The sequence below is a fragment of the Mesoplodon mirus genome (genome assembly GCF_964341445.2).
Source record: "Mesoplodon mirus genome assembly, chromosome: 9".
NCBI lineage: Eukaryota > Metazoa > Chordata > Mammalia > Artiodactyla > Ziphiidae > Mesoplodon > Mesoplodon mirus.
The window spans coordinates 20,811,073-20,832,095 of record NC_138985.1 but is presented as its reverse complement, the minus strand read 5'-3'; the positions used below and the strand labels follow the sequence as shown (position 1 = coordinate 20,832,095).

Genomic DNA, 21,023 nt, shown 5'->3' with positions numbered 1-21,023 from the left:
ATGTATAAGATTCTTGTTGTCACTAATAATATTTGTGACTATTTACTACCAAAAGGAATTCAAGTCTGCAATAAATTTGCCATATACATAGTTGGTATATAAGTATAGACATGCATATAACAATATATATGCACCATGCTGACCCCAGTACTACTCCCAACTGACCTCAATTTTCATCAAAAGTCAAGTGTAAAAATCTAGTAGTTGGGGCCTCCCTGGTGGCGCAGTGGTTGAGAGTCCGCCTGCCGATGCAGGGGATACGGGTTCGTGCCCCGGTCTGGGAGGATCCCATATGCCGCGGAGCGGCTGGGCCCGTGAGCCATGGCCGCTGGGCCTGCGCGTCCGGAGCCTGTGCTCCGCAACGGGGGAGGCCACGGCAGTGAGAGGCCCGCATACCGCAAAAAGAAAAAAAAAAAAAAAAAAAATCTAGTAGTTGGATGAGCAATGCCTTCTTCATTCTCTGGCTCCCAGCGGTGTAATTTAATCGACAGCCATGTTATCCATAGTTACGAAGTCATAGGTGGGTTATAGTTTCACAAAGATGGTATTATTATCTCCATAGTCAGAGAAACTGTGGAAGGCTTAGAGTAGAAACTACAATTATACCTCATAACTCTAACTGCAATAATGTATACGTGTTCTATCAGTTAAACATGGCAATGGTATCCAAAGTCTTGTTTTGTAGAGAGGCCAAATCACTTTTAGATTCCAGCCCATACTTTACTATGTTGCAAACTAAAATCCCCCCAGCTAGAAGGGAATAATATTTGGGCTGTCGTATCATCTTCAGGGTGATGGGCAGAAATAACTTGAGAAACTCAGCTGGGGTAGTAAACTAATGTTAAAATAGTGAACCATGGCTTTGTTTCTTCTGCACCTTAGATGCCCTTACTTTCCCTGATGATAAACAAGCTTTGATTTTTCTTGAGTGATTTAAAGTGGCTCCCAGGAGAGGAGACAGAATTTTCTGGAAGCTCAAGTCACTGACTCCCAGCCCCTGGGCTTGAGTCCCTTCATCACTGTACCCTCCACATACCTCAAGGAGGGTAGGGTTGTAACAGCCACCAGTGTGGTGGCATCGCTGTCACTAAAGACTTTTTCCCAACAGTTACATCATGACCTTGTCCTTGGTGAACTCTCTATAAAGTAGTGATTGAGTTTAAATAGCAGAAACTTGAGTACCCAAAGGATAAAGATAAATTACCATACTCAGCATGTAGGAGATACTAGTGTAAACCAGCTGCACAAAGCTGGCCAAAAATTTCGAGAAGGATGATACACAATTCACAGGAGGCTCAAAAGAGGAACAAGGGAACGTTGCTCAGACTCGTCCTTTGTTAAACATATTTTTCTAGTAAGTTTTTTGTTAACCCATCACTCTACACCCAAACCATTCTGTATTAGTTACCTATTGCCATGTAACAAGTTACTTAACAACTTAAAATGACAAGTGTTAATGATCTCACAGTTTATGTGGATCGGGAATACAGGCTTGACTTAGCTGGGAACCTCTGCCTCAAGGTCTTTCACAACTGTGGGCCAGGGCTGTGGTCTCATCTCAAGGCTCGACTGGAGGCGGACACACCTGTAAACCCTCGTGGCTGTTGACAGGAGTCAGCACCTCATGGGGTACTGAACAAAGAGCCTCACTTCCCCGTGGCCTGTTGGCCAGAGGCCTCCCTCAGTTCCTTGCCACATGTACCTCTCCAAAGGGCAGCTCCCAACTGCAAGCTGTGGCCTTCCCTTAGAGCAGGCCCGTGAGAGCAAGAGTGAGCAAGACAGAAGCCACAGTCTTTTTGGAACCTAACCTCAGAAGGGACATCACTTTGCCACATTCTATTTGTTAGAAGCAAGTCACTAGGGCCAGCCCCCAGAGAAGGGGAGGGAATCACACAAGGGCATGCAAACCAGGATGTGGGGGTCACTGGGGTCATCTTAGAGGCTGCCTACCACGCTTGCATGCACAATGGGAATAAACACCAAAATGGAAGGAAAATTGGAAAGCTGTAGGGGAAGAGGAAAATGTTCCATGATCTAATTACTTCTACCTCTGAGTTCTCGCTCCCTTTCCCCAAATCCAGGCATACAACGTACTCTCTGATGAGGCCTTTCTTCACAGTGTCTCTCATACCTGTCTCCTCCTCTCCACCTGCATGGGACCATCAAAGTCCAGGCCTTCCTTTCTTCACATCATGAATAGTGCAGCACTACTTTTCTAACCAGCTTCCAGAGCCCAGTACATCCTAAACCCGGCTTTGAGGTACAGGATGCCAAGTGCAGGAGCATAAGATGACAGGCACAGCAGACCTCAGTACAAAGCAACTTCAAATCCATGCTCTTCAGCCATGGGGCAGAAACAGAGGTTGTAAGAACTAAAAGGGTGCTGGGGGAAATGAGGGAAATATATCGATTGGGGGGGAGTGTCCGTATATTTTAGGTAATTCCTAGTAAATTAAATGACTTTTTTTTTTAAGAGATACCAGAAGACCTTCTAAGGCCTTTGCTGCCAACCCCTAGGGAGAGGGGGGAAATCTCAAAGCCTCAAATGTCCAAAATCCAGAGAAAATTTAACGCTTCCTTTCTAGCTGGCCAAAGAAGCCTGAAGTGAATTCTCCCAGGAATCAGATTCCCGGCCGAAGGTTGCACGCGCTAATCCGGGCCATCCTCATCTCACAGTGGGGAGCGCTGGAAACGGCTCCAGGGGCTTGGCCCGCTAAGCAGCATCCTCCGACAGTCGGTGAGTCCGCGCTCCCACTATCGTGATCCTGGAGCAAAGTCTACGCAGTGGTTCTCTGATAGCCGGAGACACGCGTCGCGCGGAGAATCTGGGGGGACCCCGGCCCTGCGTTTTGAGCTTTGAACGCCCCGCCGTCTGAGATGGGAAGGCAGCCCCAAACTCACCTGCTTTTTAGAACCACTTCCATCTACCCACTGGTCTCAGCTCCCAAAGGCATCCGCAGAATCCTCCACGGCCCAAGGTCCACCGTGAAAGAGAAGACAGGGTGGAGGGAGAGGTGGCTGGGAGGAGAGGTCACCAGGGTCCCCTCCCTGGCTTGGGGTGGTCGTCGGGGAAGGGGGCTGCTCGGCCCCTCCCCACTAAGTGGCGGGGATCCTCGCGGGGGCGCCTCACCGTGGGCGACAGGCACCGGCGAGGGAAGGACGCGCCGGAGGGGCTGCGTGCAAAAACTTTCCGTCCTCGAGCGCAACTCTGCGGGGAAGACTGTCCTTCCCACGGCCCCAAGTCGCGCCTCTCTCAGGCCATCCCCGACCCCTGCCCGCACGCCCAGCCCCTGCGACCCCGGCTCGCGGGTGCCGGCGGTGGCCACGGCGCCGTAGCATCCCGGGGCCGGGCGCTGCAGCCTCGAGTCCCGGCGCGCGGCCCCGCCCCCGGCGGCGGGCGTGCGGGCGCCGGGCCTCGGGGCGTCTCTCTGGTGCCCCTGGCGGCGGCGGACGCCGAGAGCCGAGCCGAGCCGGGCCGGGCGCTGAACGCCGGCTCCTCCTCCTCGCTCTCTCCTCCTCCTCTGCCTCCCTCCCTCCCTCCCTCCCCCTTTCAGAACACTCAATGTCGGAACGTTCCGAAGATGACGTCGGAGCGTTCTCGAATCCCGTGTCTCTCGGCTGCTGCTGCCGAAGGAACAGGGAAAAAGCAACAAGAAGGAAGAGCAATGGCGACACTGGATCGCAAAGTGCCCAGTCCGGAGGCGTTTCTGGGCAAACCCTGGTCCTCCTGGATCGACGCCGCCAAATTACACTGCTCCGACAGTAAGAACCCCACCGCCTCCTCCTCCTTTTATTACCCTGTAACCTTTCCATTCACCTAGAGCCACTGGGAAAAAGTGTGTGTGTGGAGAGAGAGTGGCCCCCGGTGTCCTCCATGCTTCTCCCTCTCTCTAAATAAATACACACAGAGACAGATCATCAATGCACAGAGAGAGGCCATGCTGCCAGGGCTGTCTGTCTGTCTGTCTGTGCCCGCTCCCCGTGGCAGCCCGCGGGGTGGGCTTTCACAGCCCCACGGTGTATCCGTTCAAAAGGCTACTCTGTTGCTGCTTGCATAGTTTTTTTGGTACCTATCTGGGCCAGGTAGATGGAAATACGGACTTGGGAGAAAATGTTGCATTGTCAATGTTTGAAAGATTTTCATATCCAGTATTTATATCGATCTGTTTGCAAATAAACACTCTCCCTCCCCCCCCTTGACTTTGGCTCCCCCCCTTTTTTTCTCTTTTTGTCCTTATTTTCTTTTTTCCTTTTCTTTTTCATCTGCAGATGTAGATTTAGAAGAGGCTGGAAAAGAGGGTGGAAAAAGCAGGGAGGTTATGAGGCTTAATAAAGAAGGTAAGTGGAGCTACTGGCATCTTAGTGTTAGCATGTGTGGCAGAATCTTCACAGGATTTCGACTATAATGTGAATTGTTCTGCTGGGTACAGAGTGACTAAGGCTTGTCAAAAATTGAGCACGCCCAGGTGACTACTGCTTCGTGTTAACTTCTTTCAAAGTATAAATACAACTGGGGGGTAGAGGCGGGGAGGTTGTTGACGGCAGAAGTTTCCTGCACTTCAGCTGGAGTCCACATTTGGACCTTCTGGTGCATATCTGCCATTCGCCTTTGGAGCATCATTGCCAAATGGTGTGGGGTGGAAATCGCTGAAATGAGGAGCGGGGCTCCCTTCACAAGCACCCCAGCCTTCCTCGTGGGTAAATACACAACAATTTAATGAACCCGATGTGGTCAATCATCCCAGCAGCTACTTCTCCACTCTCCCCTGAAAGCCATGGTACGTGGCAAACCTTTGCAGCAAGTTACGTTTGGCACGCTTTGTGTTTGGTCACAGATTGTTATGTGGTGAGCAGGGTTAGGGGCATCTGTGTGTGCAGCCCCCAGCCGGTCACCCATCTCTGCTTCCCCAGCGTGGAATGGAAATACAGTACCTGAAATGGGACACAGTGAGTAGCTAGGTCATCCCAGGCGGAGGCAGGCGAGTGAAGCCACAGCCTACTGGAACTGGGCATCAAACACACATGGTCGTCATAAATAAATCATAGCCTATTCGCGTTTGCAAGCCTGCCATATGTAACTCTGACCTGTGGGCTTCACATGGAGCAACTCCAGAGGCCACTTTCTGCTGAACAAATGGATGGGTTCATTTGAATTGTGATTTACTAACTGGTGTCTTGTAAACGTGGTTGGCTGAAATTGGGGGTGGGAGGAGGTGCAAGGGGGCAGAAGAGGTTGGCAGGAAGTGCTGAAAGAGTTCAGCCATAACTAGGCCATAGGAGCCTGGCTCATCCAAAATGAATGGAGAAAAGGCCATTAGACACAAAAGAACGGTCTCCCTCATAAACCGCGGTGTCACCCTGGTAGGCAGCTGAAACCTGCTTGGGAAGATGGAACTCATTTTGTGGATCACACCTCAGACAGTCGGTTTTCTGTGCCCAATCATTTCCTGACCATCCAGTGAGAGGAGAATTTGTGCTTCAGAAAAAATGACATGGAGGTTCAAATGCATGCATATTCAAGGACAGCGCTCTAGCGTAATGTTTCTGCTAATTAAGCACTTTGGGAACGAAACCTCATTCTAAAGATGTTTGCTTCTAAATATCTTAGTGTGATCTTGACGTGTGTCTTTAGGATGCACAAGGGAATGATGTCAAGTGGCCTTCTTACAAGTGGCAGCTTATTTGTGCTCAATGTCCATGTGTGTTGGCATTGGGAAGTATCACTGGAGATTGTTTTTCTTCACAAACTCTTAACATCTTTAAACGCTTACGGGACTCAGTTATCAGACCGGTGGCAACGAACAGGTTTCCACGAAAGAAGATGAAGTTGTAAAAACCTTTAAAGTTGAATAAAGGTCGTGGTATGGCCCAGAATTGGCACCTCTCAGACCTGCGTGATAGATTATGACTATAACACACAAAACTCACATTCTGCACCCTTCTCTGGGCTTCTGTTTCAAAAAACTCTCATTCTCAGATTCTCTTTGCCTCATGAGAAATAGATTCTTTTAAGGAAAAAAAAAATGTAAAGCTGTCCTTTCCTCAGAAGTCACAAGTGGTACATCCCGCTTGTTATATCGTTTTCCTGTAAAGGTACAAAGATTTAGCTTCTAATGATATGCATTTGCATTAAGGACCCCCACTGTTCAGTGTAACATGCAATTGCTGAGTTCACCAAATAGCCATGGACGGGCTGAAATCTCTTTGTTCGTGGGCCTGGTGGAGCAGGTCTGGGTTAGCAATTCCTGGAGGTCTTCCTGGCATGTGCACACAATTTTCTTTATGGATAGCGTATACATATATGAACTACATCTCTTCGCCATAGTGAGGAGTTTAAAGGTTGAGCTGAGACTTGGTGTCAGGGTGTTTGGTTGCCAAAGTCCCCAGAAACACTGGTTGCCTTAGTGTTGCTGTTGGCCTTGTTGGAGCCATCGTGTGGCAGGTCTCAGGATGAATATGTGGTTGTGGATGGATCACTGCAGGACAAAACGTGGCCTAGGTGTGATTGTGTTTCTCTGTATGTGAGCATACATAGACTGACCAGGGTGTCATCAACAGTAGGCAGGTCTTGAGATTTGTGCTTTAATAGCAATGAATAGATAAAGTTTAGGAACTCCAATTAAGAAATGAAGGTATATGATCCAGATTTTGATACTTTTTTTATTGTGGTAAAATAAACATAAAATTTACCATTTTAACCATTTTAAAGTCTACAATTCAGTGATACTAAGTACATTCCCAGTGTTGTACAACCCTCAGCACCATCCATTTCCTGAACTTTTTCATCATCTCAACCAGAAACCCTGTCTCCATTGTATAATAATTTCCCAGTCCCCCTCCCCAAGGGTTGAGCCCTGGAAACCTCTGTTCTATTTTCTGTCTCTATGAAGTCGCCTATTCTAGATACTGTATATTTGCAATATGTGTCCCTTTGTGTCCAACTTCTTTCACTTAGCATCATGCTTTCATTGTTCATCCGTGTGGCAGCGGGTATCAGAATTTCATTCCTTTTTACGACTGAATAATATTCCATTGTATGTACATGCCGTGTTTTGTTTATCCGTCGTCTGTTGATGGACATTTGGCTTGTTTCCACCTTTTGACTATCGTGAATAATGCTGCTGTGAACATTGTGATATGATATTTTTTATAGACTAAGCTCAGGGAAAAAAATTAGGCTGGGAAAGTGAAAAAATAATCATTTTACCTTCTGCCTCCATCTGGCCACAGCTTCAGAAGACACAGGAAGGACTTGCAGAATTTTGAACAACCTGGTTATTGAAAGATAATTCCTTCTGCGTTTCTTGAACCTTTTTCTACTTCAATTCTCCACCTATATCAGTATGAAATGTTAACTGAATGCTTTGAAATTTCTGTAGTAAAGTCTTCACATTCATGTTATTATTTTGTCCAAAGTTAGCTAAAATTATGGTCAAGAGGAATTTGGCAAATACTTTTGAACCTTGCCAGATCATCGCCTGGGTTCAGAAGGTGTTGTTAATTCCGTGCTTGTGTGTGGTCATGTGGGGTTATATTGAGGGCATCCTGAAGTGGTGAAGGGAGCAGGGGAGAGGACTTTAAGTCCGCTTCCTAATCCTGTATATGACTTTGGGAATATCACTTCCCTTGTCTGGGCCTGTTTTCTTTCTTGTAAAGTAAGGGAGTGGATTAAAAGTCTCCTGAGGTCCCTTTGAGACCTCTGAACCTAAGTTTCTCTGTTGAATGTACCTACATTTGAGATGCAGTCATACTAGACAGGCTGTTTTTTGAAGAAACTTAAAAAAAAAAAAAAAGCAAGCCCTCACATTAAAAATATCTTACACTACTACATCCTGGGTTTATTTTCTCCTTTTATAATCTCTTGGTGGCAAACCTCACTGCATCTCGTACAAAAGCATATTGTGCTGCAAATAGTTTGTGAATGGTATGTGGCCTTTAGGACTCTGAGAAAACTGAGGGTTTTAGTCCAAAGCCCAGGGTGATGTATTCCCCATAGTGGAGAGGGGGTTGACCTCAGTCAGCTTGGATCCATCAAGCACTGAGATTTCCTAAGAGGAGGAGTCCCAGAAACCTGATCAGCCTAATCTAATATGTGAGCTGCCATTATGATAGAAAATTCCAAGGCCATTCATCTAGCTAACCTTTTAAAATAATTTTCTCACTCCAGCTTCATAGATTTATTGGAAGACTTTTTTCAAGCTAATTGGGGAAAAGCTCTGTGATTTAGAAAGATGTCTCCCTTTTCTAATTGCCTCACCTGAACTTTTTTTTAAGAACATCAATTCATAAATAAGGACCAGGTGCATATAGCTCGTAAGTGTCCTGGACTATACAAGTTCGGAGATAATAACAGGGTTGCTGTAAGGATTTACTGAGATAATACAAAGGGCTTAGCACAAAATAAGTGCTTAATGAATATGTGCCTTTATTATTTTTTAGATGTTATTAGGATTATCATCATCATGTATTAATGAAGCTAGTTCTAGAAAATTTTATTATTATAACCAACTAGGATTTTTAACTAATCAGTGATGAACAGAAAAGATATACTCAATCAGAAATTTCATTTTTAGAGTAAACCGTGTTATACTTTTATAAAGCTAAGGATTTTTAAAAAACTGATTTCTGTGCTAGCCATGCTTTTAATGGAGTACAGCTGATATGTAGTCGTTGATAACTTTTATCAAGAGCTAGAGAAAAATACTTTGGCATTTTGGGGCTTATGGCTGAGAAAGGTTTACAAAGTTCTTTCTGGGGACCAGGAGGTCTAAAAAATAATTTTTTAAATAATCGATCAGTTGTTTAATCTGATCAGTGAACATAGAAAGTCCTCAATGGGTCGTTGTCTGGGTCTTTTGGAAGCCTACCCTCATTATTTCGGGCATTTGTCTGCGTGTCAGTGTTCCCAGGTGTTTCGATTTGATGTGGGTAAACTTGTGGAATGCTTCCAATTTGAAAACTGTTCAGGGGCCAGTAAGATCTTGCTGTGACTGTGAGAGTTTGCTGTTCTCCTGAGATGCTGGTAGAGTCAGGCTGGACCACAGGAGAAAGCACGGAACATGGGAATGTGTTCAACTCAAGTCTAGGAGTCTTGCGTTTATGGCTGGATGGGAGCAAATCGGAGTAAAGATGGCAACTGACCTGGTAAGAATGGAGGGTTCTTAGAATCCAAGCCAGGGAAGCCAGCGACAAGTGGTGGTGATTTCTAGTAAACTGCGGACAGTTCCCCTTTATCATCCTACACACAACTCCGTTATCTCTGCTAATAGGCGATAGGAAGACACCAAGTCCACAGATTATATCGATAAACCTCCTCTTCGCCATTCATTTCAACTTCTTTCTCCATTAAGCCTACCTTCCTCCCCTTTTGCTAACGAGCAGCAACATTTTTTCACTTTGGCACTTCATTATCATCTCTCTTCTTTTGCCCAGTGCTTGGGATGAAAGGACATGAGAGACAGAGTGGCCTCAAGGTGGTAGGGAGGAAAGATGAAAAGGAGGAGAAGGGCTTGGACAATGAATCAGCTTCACAGCTGCATCCCGCCGATGGAGGGGTGGGGGGGAGTGCCAGAACCAAAGCCGAAGGAGGGGATTTCCAGCACCATCTAGTTTTGAAAATACAAAGCCTCTAAAGTGACTATCTCTTTATATATACAAGTATTTCCATGTGCCTGGGTTCTCATGTGGAGAAAATGTGGCTCTGGCTCCTTTCAGAAGGCACGGTTACCCTGTGCCTGGGTTCTCATCATGTGTCAGTCTACAAGAATGATGCTTTTATCTCTGGAAAATGTAGACTATTTCCCTCTCTCTATCTCATTTAAATGCTTCTTATTATTTTAAAAATAATGTTCATGTGTTACAAAGTTGAGAAGGGTATGCAGTGAAAAGAAAGTCTCCCTTTTACCCTTGTCCCCAGCTGCTTGTGTGTCTTTCCCAAGATAGTCTATGTGCATTCAAGGAGATACATAGATAGTTTTTGCTGCCTGCTTTCCCCACACTGCTGAGAGCATCCTGTAAGTTTTGCCTAGTGTCTTGCCCTTTCCGTTTATCTTAGGGAGTGGTCCCCATCAGTTCACGAGGAGCTACTGCAGTCTCTTTTTGGTGCCTGCTTAATGGGAGGATGGTTTAAGCCCCTGGGTGTCTTGCTTAGTTTTTTAATACCCCCTCCTGCTTTCTTGGCCCCTTTCGTGCATTTGAGACAGACAGTGGGACAGCACTGGGCTAGGCCTGGGGGGATAGCAGTGAAAAAGCGCAGCCCTTGCGTTGTGGCGCTCCCATCCTAGCAGCCAAGGCAGACATTAAAAAAGTCGTGGCGACCGTGGTGAGTGTTCTGAAAGGGAACATTGGGGTACTGTTGGAAAGCATGGCAGGGGGCCTAATTTAGGTGAGGGGTTCAGTGAACGCCTCCCTGAGGAAATCTTATTTATGCCAAAACCTGGAGAATGAATGGAAGTTATCCGTATGCAGCGCTGGGTGGGACGGAGTTAAAGGAAACAACATGTGTGCAGGCCCAAAGTGAGAGAATATAGAATGTTCTGGAAACTAAAAAGTCTGCTGCTGGTGTGACGATAGCAAAGCAGAGAGTGGTCTAAAGTTTCTCAGCAGGAACACTACTTCTTTGCGGTAGGCGACTGTCCTGTGTGTTGTAGGATGTTTAGCAGCATCCCTGGCCTCTATCCCTAGATTCCAGTGGCACCTACCCCTCCCTTGAATTGAAAAAACCAAAAATGTCTCCAGACATGGCCCACGGTCCTGGGGATGGGGTGGCAGCGTACCAGATCACCCTGATAGAGAATCAGTGGTGTAAGGTGAGGCCGGAAAGGCTAGGAACACAAGAAAAATAGACTCAACAATATTCTGCTACCAGCTTTCTGTTTCTTAGGCCTAAGTTCCCGGTGAGGCAGCCTTACTGAATACTTAGCAGGCAAGCATGGAGCTGTGACTGTCCCCCGCCCGGTGCCACCTTTGGGAGCATCTAAAGAGAGAAGACTCCATCCCTCACGGAGTTCTCCTCCAAAGGTTTCCGAGACGACCCCTCCAAACCTTTGTGTCCATTCTGTAGTAAATGGTGACGGCACTGAGATTCAGGTTCTAATTCCGGGTGGCCCAGCCCTCCGTCACTGCGGGTGGAGGAGACCCCAGGGCGCCGATTTGGATAATGACGGCATTTATCGTACGGGGGTCCCTGATGTCGAAAGCGTCACGGTGAAGCATTAAGGATTTCAGTTTATATTTAAAGTCAGGCTGGAAATACAACTGGTGTTCTGTGCAGTTGATTACCCATGGGATTTGTCTGAGATGGGGATCCACGTGATGGAGAGCAAAGCGGCTGGTTTCAGGATTTCCACATTAAGGATTAGAAAATAGGAAGGGCAGAGGAGGATCGGGTTCCTGAGGGCTCTGGCCTGTGTGCCGAGTGGTCTGTGGCATTATTTAGGCCTGGAAGGCCACGTCCACTCTAGCCAGTGGCTCACAGAGGCCCGCTATCTCCGCTTCAGAAGTGATTTAGGGAAGTGAGGCAGATTTGGGTTTTGCCTGGTTTTCTGTGTACATCGTGTTTATATCCTTTGGGCTAAGCTTTCATTCATGACGCTTGGTTTCATTCATGACATCCTTTGGAAGTAGACATAAAATGGTAGCAGCAGACACAGGGAGACCCTGTCCTAATCAAATCCCTTTTATCCAAGGACCCCATCCTCTGAGGTGGCCCAGTGTTCATGTCTGGAAACTAGGATCATTTAGTGACTGCAGTAGAAGTGACATCACCAAGATGGTGACATAGGTCGTTCCCGACTTTGCCCCTCCTCACAAGAACTACTACCAACTATTCATGGACAAGACACCACTGGAGAAGATCCTAGAACACAGGGGTGAGGCTGAAGCACACCCCTGCGCCACAGAGAGCCAGACAGATGGCTTTAGAAACGTCAGAGGAGCAGCTACACATGACTGCGTGCCCCTGCCCCAGGCCGGCAGCACCCTTGAGGAGAGGCTGCCCTTCTCCTTGCAGAGGGCCGCAGGGACATCCACACCCACCCCCCAGTGTTGTGGGTCACTTCTTGGGAGCCCTGACACCAGTCTTGCCTCGCGGGGACCATGGGGGCATCTCCAGGGCTTGACCACTGGGCGTCCAATCATGACCACAGCAATCAAAGGTAGCTCCGATGGAGAGGGAGAGGTGGCCAGTGGGTTGACCTTTTTCTGAATTGTCGAAACTGAATGTCAAGGACTGACTTCCGTGTGTGTCTCTCTCTCCTAAAATTCTTGGTGTGACGTTCTGCTGAGGTTGGGTTCCCAGCTCATGCTGGTTGGCTGGCTCTCTCTCCTGTGGCAGAGCTCAGATTGGCCACATCAGCCAAATGGACTTGGATTTGGACCCTGAGGCCCTTGAACTAATGCTGAGAGCCTAGGAAAGCACTTCCTGCAAGTGAGCTGAGGCTGAGGACCCTGACCATGCCAGCGTTAGACTTGGCTACGCAGTTGCCTCTAAGTCAAGCTGGAATTCCACTGTGGGGAAAGCTTTTGTTTTTATGTGGATGCTTTATCTTTGTACCTGTGGTTTCATAACACAATTCTGCTTGCCAATTTCAGGGATCAGGTGCTTAAAGAAAAAAGGAAACCAAGTAAATACTGTCTAGGGCAGGACAGAGTAACATCAGGAAGATGAAAGTGACGCAGTGACGGGCTCCTTGAACATAGAAGCAGTTATCAGTGTACCTGTTCTGTGATGCCAGTTGCGGTTCTCTGAACATTAACAGTTCAAGGACCCCTTTGGCTGGGGGACTGTGGGAGCAGGGGAGCTCTGTGACCCCGCCGCAATACACCAATAGGTCATGGAGTCCTGGGTTGGGGGTGGGGAGACAGGACATCCAAACTGATGACACTGACCAGGATATGGAAGATGGTTGAGACACATTCCTAGTTTGGTTGGATCAGACCAAGGTGGTGTCTAGCTCTTTTTCAGAGCATAGTGGCCACAAAAAGACAAATACGATATGATTTCACTTCTATGAGGTTCCTAGGGGAGTTATATTCATTGAGACAGAGAGTAGAATGGGGGTTGCCAGGGACTGCGGGAGGGGGCAAGTGGAGAGTTTGTGTTTAATGGGTACAGAGTTCCAGCTGGGAAAGATGAAAAAGTTCTGGAGTTAGATGGCGGCGACAGTGAACTGAACATGTAAAAATGGCTAAAACGGTACATGTTTATGTTATGTATATTTTATCACAAAAGTGCATTGGCATTGCAGGCTTAGAAGCTTCATGGAGCATTATTTAAATCTGGACTCAGCCACTTAGTAGCTGTGTAATAGGATAACTTTTCTGAGCCTCAATTTCCTCATTTTCAGAATAGGAATAATAGCAGCTCTCAGGGTCGATGTGAAAACACATGAGATGCTATGTGGCATACAGTAGGTACTCAATAATGTAAGCTTCTCTTATGATGACTGTCGCTTTTACCAGGCACTTGGGTCCTCTTCCTTGCCTTAGCCGAGCTGCCACTTCCAGGGGACAGACGGCATCCTTACTGCTCCAGGAGTGTGCCTTGACTCACTAGGCATCTTTGGTCAATATTTTGTCCCTCATGCTTTAAGGATGCCAGGAAGAAAAACAAGAAGAGTTGGACCCATGTCCCTGTGCTGTGAGTTTTCAAGGGCAAGTCAGTTTCAGTTTTTTCCAAAGTGTGGTCATTTGGGGGACCCTGTGTTGAAATCACCTAGGTACTTAGCATCCCAGGCTGCAGTGACACTGAATCAGAAGCACTCAGAGTGGAACACAAGAATGTGCATTTGAACACGCTCCCTAGATGGCTCTGATGTTTACTGAACTTTGGTTACAGGAAGTGGCTCTCGACCCTGCCCACCTTGGGAATCCTTTGCGAAGCTCTTTAAAGGCCGAGGCACCAGGACCACTCCCAGACACTTGGATTCCGTAGGTCCAGTTTAAGGGGTTCTGCTTATATGTTTTTAAAAATTTCTTATTATTATTATTTTTATTTTTATTATGTGTTTTTAAAAATAACAATCCTAGCCGCCATATACTGGGCATTGAGAAGGTGCCAGACTTAGAGCCAAATGTGCATTTTTCTCACTTAACCCTCATGACACTCTATAAGGCAGTTCCTGTATCAACCTCATTTTAGAGAGTAGGAAACTGAGTCTCAGCGAGGTGAAGTGATTTACCCAAGGTGATACAGCAGGGAAGGAGAAGAGCTGGGGTTTGAACCCAGAGGCAGGCTGATTCCAGAGGCAGTACTCTTAAGCACCGTGTCATAATATTGCCCTAGGAGCAGGGCTAGGACTAAGGGGAGGCCGGCGGGGCCCCCAGAACACACATGTAAAGATGCACACACAGGCTCCTGCAAATGCAGAGCAAGGGCCTCCTTAAATGCTGCACCCTGAGCACCTCACTCACCTCACCCTAGTACCAGCCTTGCCTCAAAGAGCATGTTCTTTAAGCAAAATGGTTATAGTTTTCTTCCCCCTCATGTGTGTAAGCCTGTGGCCTGCTGATGGGGCCCCAGGTCTCCCCCTCAGTGAAATGCTTTCTCATCCCCAGGCCCCAGCTCTGGGGCCTCTGTGGTCAGAGCCCTGGCCTCAGGGAAATCTCAGGAGCTGACTTAAACTGTTCCTTTTTGGGAGAAGGTGTTAGCAGAGATGGTTGCCAAGCAACTCCAGGGGCATCTATCTACAGTGATGATTTCTCTTTTTTTTTCCCCCTTTTGAACATCTTCTAGGCCGCTTTTTAGTTTCCCTCTTGGCAGTGGGATTGTTAGTGATTTCATGAAGGGTGTGCTCCTCTGGATGATGGAACGGAGATTCCTTTTCAATACCCTCCAGTTAGAGGTGACCTATTGATGGGCAATGCGCCTGCTAAGTGGGTGTGAAAGACCTTTGCCTTCTTCAGCCACAGAGATACCCTAGTTGTGACTGGCTCTGAGGGGCAGTGACAAAGAAGAGTCTGTGACTGGACTGGCTGAGAGAGGCACAGAATGCATCTTCCACATGAGGGTAGGGCGACGTGGTGATGTTCAGGTCCGTGACTCTGGATTTCACCTACTCCCTAGGGTACTTAGCATTTTGTACGTGGGGACCTGGCTGATCCTCAAGGAACTGGATGAAGATCTCTCTCTCTCTCTCTCTGTCTCAGTGTTTGTTTTATTTTGTTTTGTTTTGTTTTTGCGGTACGCGGGCCTCTCACTGTTGTGGCCTCTCCCGCTGCGGAGCACAGGCTCCGGACGCGCAGGCTCAGCGGCCATGGCTCACGGGCCCAGCCACTCCGCGGCATGTGGGATCTTCCCGGACCGGGGCACGAACCCGTGTCCCCTGCATCAGCAGGCGGACTCTCAGCCACTGCGCCACCAGGGAAGCCCTGTCTCAGTGGTTTTAGAGATGAGGGGAGCCCTCGACATGTGTTTCCTCTTCAACGCTGTCCCTCCTACTCAGTTCCCTCATCAGTGTGGGGTTTCAGGTGACCTTTGATGGGCCCTACTCGCTTGGTCTGCTGGCCGGTGTTTTGATCCTCCTGTAGAGGCCCAGAGCTCGTGGGCTGGAACACCTTTCCCACGTGACGGAATCTGCCGCAGACTGTCAGGAAGAAAGGGGAGCACTGGGAAAGTGAAGCCGGCCACGTTTGGGTGAGGTTGGCTCCATTCGGCCACCCTGTGAGCCTCGTCCCCAGACTCCAGGCTTCTGTTCCTTGGCACTACACCCTTGACCTTGGCCGTTGTGTCCTTTCTCACCGTCTTCTGCAGAAGCAGGGCAAATGCACTCAAGTGAGCCCTGCCACTTTCAGAGGCTCAGACCAAACACGTAACGTCAGAAGACCTTTGAAAAGAGAGATGGCTCTGTTCTGTGCAAACCCAATATAGAATAATCCAGCCTTGGACCGATTAGGGGGCTGTTTGCTTTCCAAACGAAATTATTGGGGATTTCATTAGATAGTAGACTGCCCTTGAGCTTTTTGAACACCTTATTTTCTTTTCCAAAGTTTTGGTGATGCCCACTTTTTAATTAATTAATTTATTTTGGCTGTGTTGGGTCTCCGTTTCTGTGCGAGGGCTTTCTCTAGTGGTGGCAAGCGGGGGCCACTCTTCATCGCGGTGCGCGGGCCTCTCACTATCGCGGCCTCCCTTGTTGTGGAGCGCAGGCTCCAGACGCGCAGGCTCAGTAGCTGTGGCTCATGGGCCTAGTTGCTCCGCGGCATGTGGGATCCTCCCAGACCAGGGCTTGGACCCGTGTCGCCTGCATTAGCAGGCAGATTCTCAACCACTGCGCCACCAGCGAAGCCCGGTGATGCCCACTTTTATGCCTCTCCTGCCAGCCCCTCCCAGCTCCCCCCTTCCCTCCAGGGTTTGCTCTGTGGCAGCCCACCCTTCTCCTTGCTCACGCCTCTGGCCTACTGCATTGGACAGCGCCTCACAGGCATCCTTACTGCACCCCCAGTCCCCCCACAGACCCAGTGCAAGTGCAGAGCCTTCTTTGTATCTTCCCTTAGCCAGTAGCTCGAGAAAGACCCTCCCTCCCTCCCTCCTCCCCTCCCCCTCTCCCCATAAGAGCAGTCCCCTGCCTCTCTCCCATCCCTCCTGGCCCTGAGCCCCCATCCCAGGCTAGCCCACCTCATAGCCAACCTAGGTTTTTATAATAGCTGCTTAATTGGCCTCCCTGTCTCTGTCTTCCCAGCATACCAATTCAAAATTAATCTCCCGAAAAGTCACATTTTATCAGGTTGTTCCTGAATGAAAACCCATCATCACTTCCCCATTGACCACAGTTAATGCAGTGTTCCAGGTCCCCTGTGCCTCAGTCCCTTAAAATCCTGACAGGCGGTTTGCCCCTTACGAGCCCCGTGCCTGTCTTTGGTCTTTGCCTTTCTCTCGTTCTGCAGGGCCCAAGCCCCAAACACTCTGCGGGAGCTTCCCCAGCTTCTCAGGCTGCGTGCAGCCCGTACCTCCTGTGGACCCCATGCTGCTGGCCGTACCCATCATGCACTTTGGCCCCTACATCGTACACTTCCTGGCCATTCCATTGCTCACCTGATGTATTATTTTCACAACTGCATTATAATCTTGTGGATCTGGGGGGACGGGAGGAGGGACCACGTCATCCCTTTTTCTTTCCTGACTTATTTTCAACTAATAAGAGTGTTACAATTCAGCTAGATATACAGTTTGGTTTTCAGGTACGTGTCTTGTGAGACCTGTATTTTTATTTCTTTTTTTTTCTTTTTAATGTGGTAAAATACAAATAACATAAAATTTACCGTCTTAACCCTTTTTAAGGCTACAGTTCAGAAGTGTTAAGTACTTTCACATTGTCGTGCAACTAATCTCCAGAATTCTTTTCATCTCGTAAAACTGAAACTCCATATCCTCTAAACAACTGTACATTTATATTTTCATTTTTAAAAGCAGTCTGGAGATGACCTGTGAGTTTCTTTGATTTAGCACCTGATTTTTTGAAGTTGTTGAGATTCTAAGAACTGGCAGGCCTCCTGAAGTTTCTGTTGAGGTGACTATTTGGAGCCACCATGCAAAAAGGCCCAGTTCAGCGTAGGGTGTTGCAGCCCCAGGATCCTCCGTGAGTTCCTACATTAGTGGTGAAGATGCAGTGCAAAAGCACTGTAGTTTGGGCCCAGCGTCACAGACACCTTTGAGCAGCCTGAAGTTTCTCGGTTTGGATTTGCTGATAAACCCAACCCCCTGCAGCCTTGTTTCTTTTTTGCCCCACCATCTTAATGTTAAAATTAAAAATTTTCCCATGTATAAAAAAAGTTGAAATACTAGTACCACGGTCACTCCTATATGCACCCCTTAGAGTTAAAAATCAGTTCACATTTTATCTGATTTCTTATAAAGATATATATTTCTGTATCCTTTGAAGATCAGTTGTAGACATCATGCCACTTCACCTCTAAATATTTATCATTTCGACACATCTTGATTGTGTAACCTTGAGCTACTCACTTAAGTTCTCAGAGCCTCACCTTATATAAATATGTATGTGTGTTTTTGCTGAACCATTTTGAAGTTAGTCACAGACAGCGTGACACTTCACCTCTAAATACTTCAGCATGCATCTCCTAAAAATAAAAGCATTCTCCAACATAATCATAATACCAGTATCACACTTAGAAAGCTAGTGGTAATCCCCTAATAGCATCTACTATTCGGTTTGTATTCAAATTTCCCCCATTGTCTGTTCCCGCCCCCTTCAAAAAGTTTATAGCTGCTTTTTTCCGTAGATGTTTTTTATATATGTATCCAGGATCCCATCAAGGTTCATGCATTCCATTTGGTTTTTATGTCTGTTTAGTCACTTTAAATCTAGAAGAGTGCCCCCATGGATGTGTGTGTGTATATGTATAGACATATACAATATATGCATATGCATATATTTCTGTATATACATATATAAAACATTGCTGTTTAAATTGCTTCCCATTCTGATCTGTCTGATCACTTCCTCATGGTGTCATTTACCTTCTTTTTCTATGCCCTGTTTTCCCTCCATACTGGAAGTTAAGAGCTGAAGTCTCAGATTCAGGCTCGATATTTCGGAAAGAATACGTCCAGGTGATTCTGAGGGCTTCGTTAAACATCTCATCAGGAGCACATGATGTCGGGTCCCATTATTAGGTATGGATCACTTGGAAAGGTGGTGACCACCCCTCTACTGCAAAGATATGTTTTCCTTCTGCAATTAGCATGCCATTCTGTGGGTTATGCTCTGGCACCGAGTGAGAACTGTGTTCCCCAAAAAGAAATTTCTTGGAATCATCTTAGCCTCCATTGATGATCCTTGCTGGATCAGTTACTTCTTTGGGGGTCGTGGAATGGTCATTTTCAAATTCTGTCATTCTGGGAATTTCCTGGCAGTGCAGCAGTTAGGACTCCTTGCTTTCACTGCCGAGGGTGCAGGTTCAATCCCTGGTCGGGGAACTAAGACCCCACAAGCCACGTGGTGCAGCCAAAAAAAAAAAAAGTTCTGTCATTCTGATCTACATTTACTGGCTGGCATTCATCTACAAAGACCTCTTTCTCATCAACAGGGATGAACTATTAAGTTCCTCCTAAAAAGGCAGAGTTACATTTCCCCCTCTAATTACCAGTTTTCAGAGTAAAGAGTTGAACACCCATGGTTTGAACTAGGGAGGGCGAGGGCGAGGACTGGGCATATTTCAGTAAGATGCATGTATAGTGTGAAAACCCATAATCATTGGGAAATTCTAGATAGCTAGAGTGAGCTTTGTATGCAAAGCTCGGAAGCAAAGTATGACCACATCTTAGTTGGTAGAGTATGAGTTTAAAAATATTGAGAAATGGGGCTTCCCTGGTGGCACAGTGGTTGAGAGTCCACCTGCCGATGCAGGGGACACAGGTTCGTGCCCCGGTCCGGGAGGACCCCACATGCCGCGGAGCGGCTGGGCCCGTGAGCCATGGCCGCTGAGCCTGCGCGTCTGGAGCCTGTGCTCCGCAACGGGAGAGGCCACAACAGTGAGAGGCCCACGTACCGCACACACACAAAAAAAAATTGAGAAAAGTTTTCCCACAGGCTCAGGTGACCCTCTTCTTTAATTTGGGGAAGGAAGAAGATAATTACACTTAAAATAACTGCTCTCCCATCTTCCAGCAGGAGCCCAGCATTCAGCCTGGGTCCGGTGAACTGCTGAAGTTAATGGCAAACCAGGATGAGTGATGCTTCTCAGGCTCTGAAGCTAGAGCAGTGCTTCCTGCATCACCCATTCACTAGAAAATGACCAACCGCCTAGGCACTGGGTGGGGCAGTGTGTAGGATGCACAGGTGCAATAGCCCCAGCCCTGCCTTCCAGGAACTCAGGACTGAAATGTGAAATTCATTCACGTTGTGAATGTGGCTTGAATGAGTGGGGCCCAGGGAAGGAAGAGGTTTCAGTCAGCTGCCTGCACGACCTTTGACCTGGGGGAAGGGGCTCTTTGCTTTGTGGGTCTGTCTGGAGCACAGGGAAGGGGGTGTATAATTGGAGCCAAGTTATTGTTTGCGGAATGAGTGAGTGAATGAATGAATGAATGACTGCTTCATCATGGATGGCCAGGCCTTGAACTAGGCCTAGTGAGGGCTGTGAGTTCCCCCAGACAGTCGCTTTTGGAAAAAGGAGTTAGGGTGAGTCCTGGATGTGCCATGAGTACTGAAGAGAAACAGTTTGTAATATATTCCAGTGGCACACCCACTCGATACCCCCAACACAATTTAGTTTTTTATGGTGTTTTAAGGAAACAGGCGCCTTTTTTGTCTGGTAATGTTTGTTGCTGTCTCTGTTCATTGTGCTGGGAGGAGGGTCAGTGTCTGTCTCTCTTTCACACACACACACACACACACACACACACACACACATTTTTAGGTCTTAATGCTCTGGAATTTGTTGTGCTAGTAAATGCTTAACAACCCGCTCTCTAAACAAATTTGCACATGTACACGTATAGATTTATTATACATTTTACTCATAAAAGACTATTTAGGGCTTCCCTGGTGGTGCAGTGGTTGAGAGTCTGCCTGCCGATGTAGGGGACGCGGGTTCGTGCCCTGGTCCGGGAGGATCCCACATGCCGTGGAGTGGCTGGGCCCGTGAGCCATGGCCCCTGAGCCTGCGCGTCCGGAGCCTGTGCTCCGCAACGGGAGAGGCCACAACAGTGAGAGGCTCGCGTACCGCAAAAAAAAAAAAAGGCTGTTTAGCATACAATTTATATATCACTCAATATTTAATACTCTTCATGGTAAATTTCATATCATTAGTTGATTCTCACAGAAATCTTTTGTTGATTTTTGCCAAATTCTTATGCCCCTGGCTGAGCTAAGGTCGAAGTTGACAAACAAGTGTCCATCTGACATAAGTGCTGGTTGATATTTTCATTTAAGTCCGTGGGGAAGATGAAAGTGAAAGAACAAAGATGTATGTGGGAACTTTGCTTGATTGTTGGTGACAAGAGTGACTTCCTTGCTGAATTGGATAATAGTTCTCAAGTACTACCAAGGGAATATGGCCTCACT

The 21,023-nt window shown here is 47.4% G+C and overlaps 1 protein-coding gene across 7 annotated transcripts in view; it reads left to right on the top strand.

Moving 5' to 3' along the window:
- Nucleotides 1–3,581: 3,581 nt before the first annotated feature.
- Nucleotides 3,582–21,023, top strand: part of ATXN7L1 (ataxin 7 like 1) — a gene marked incomplete at its 5' end in the record, with an annotated part of 244,928 nt that continues 227,486 nt past the window's right edge. For all 7 annotated transcript variants that reach the window (XM_082631883.1, XM_082631879.1, XM_082631878.1 and 4 more), the window contains 2 exons: nucleotides 3,582–3,762; nucleotides 4,270–4,338. In XM_082631883.1, coding sequence (XP_082488009.1) covers nucleotides 3,582–3,762; nucleotides 4,270–4,338 — 250 coding nt within the window. The remainder of the gene's footprint in view (nucleotides 3,763–4,269; nucleotides 4,339–21,023) is intronic.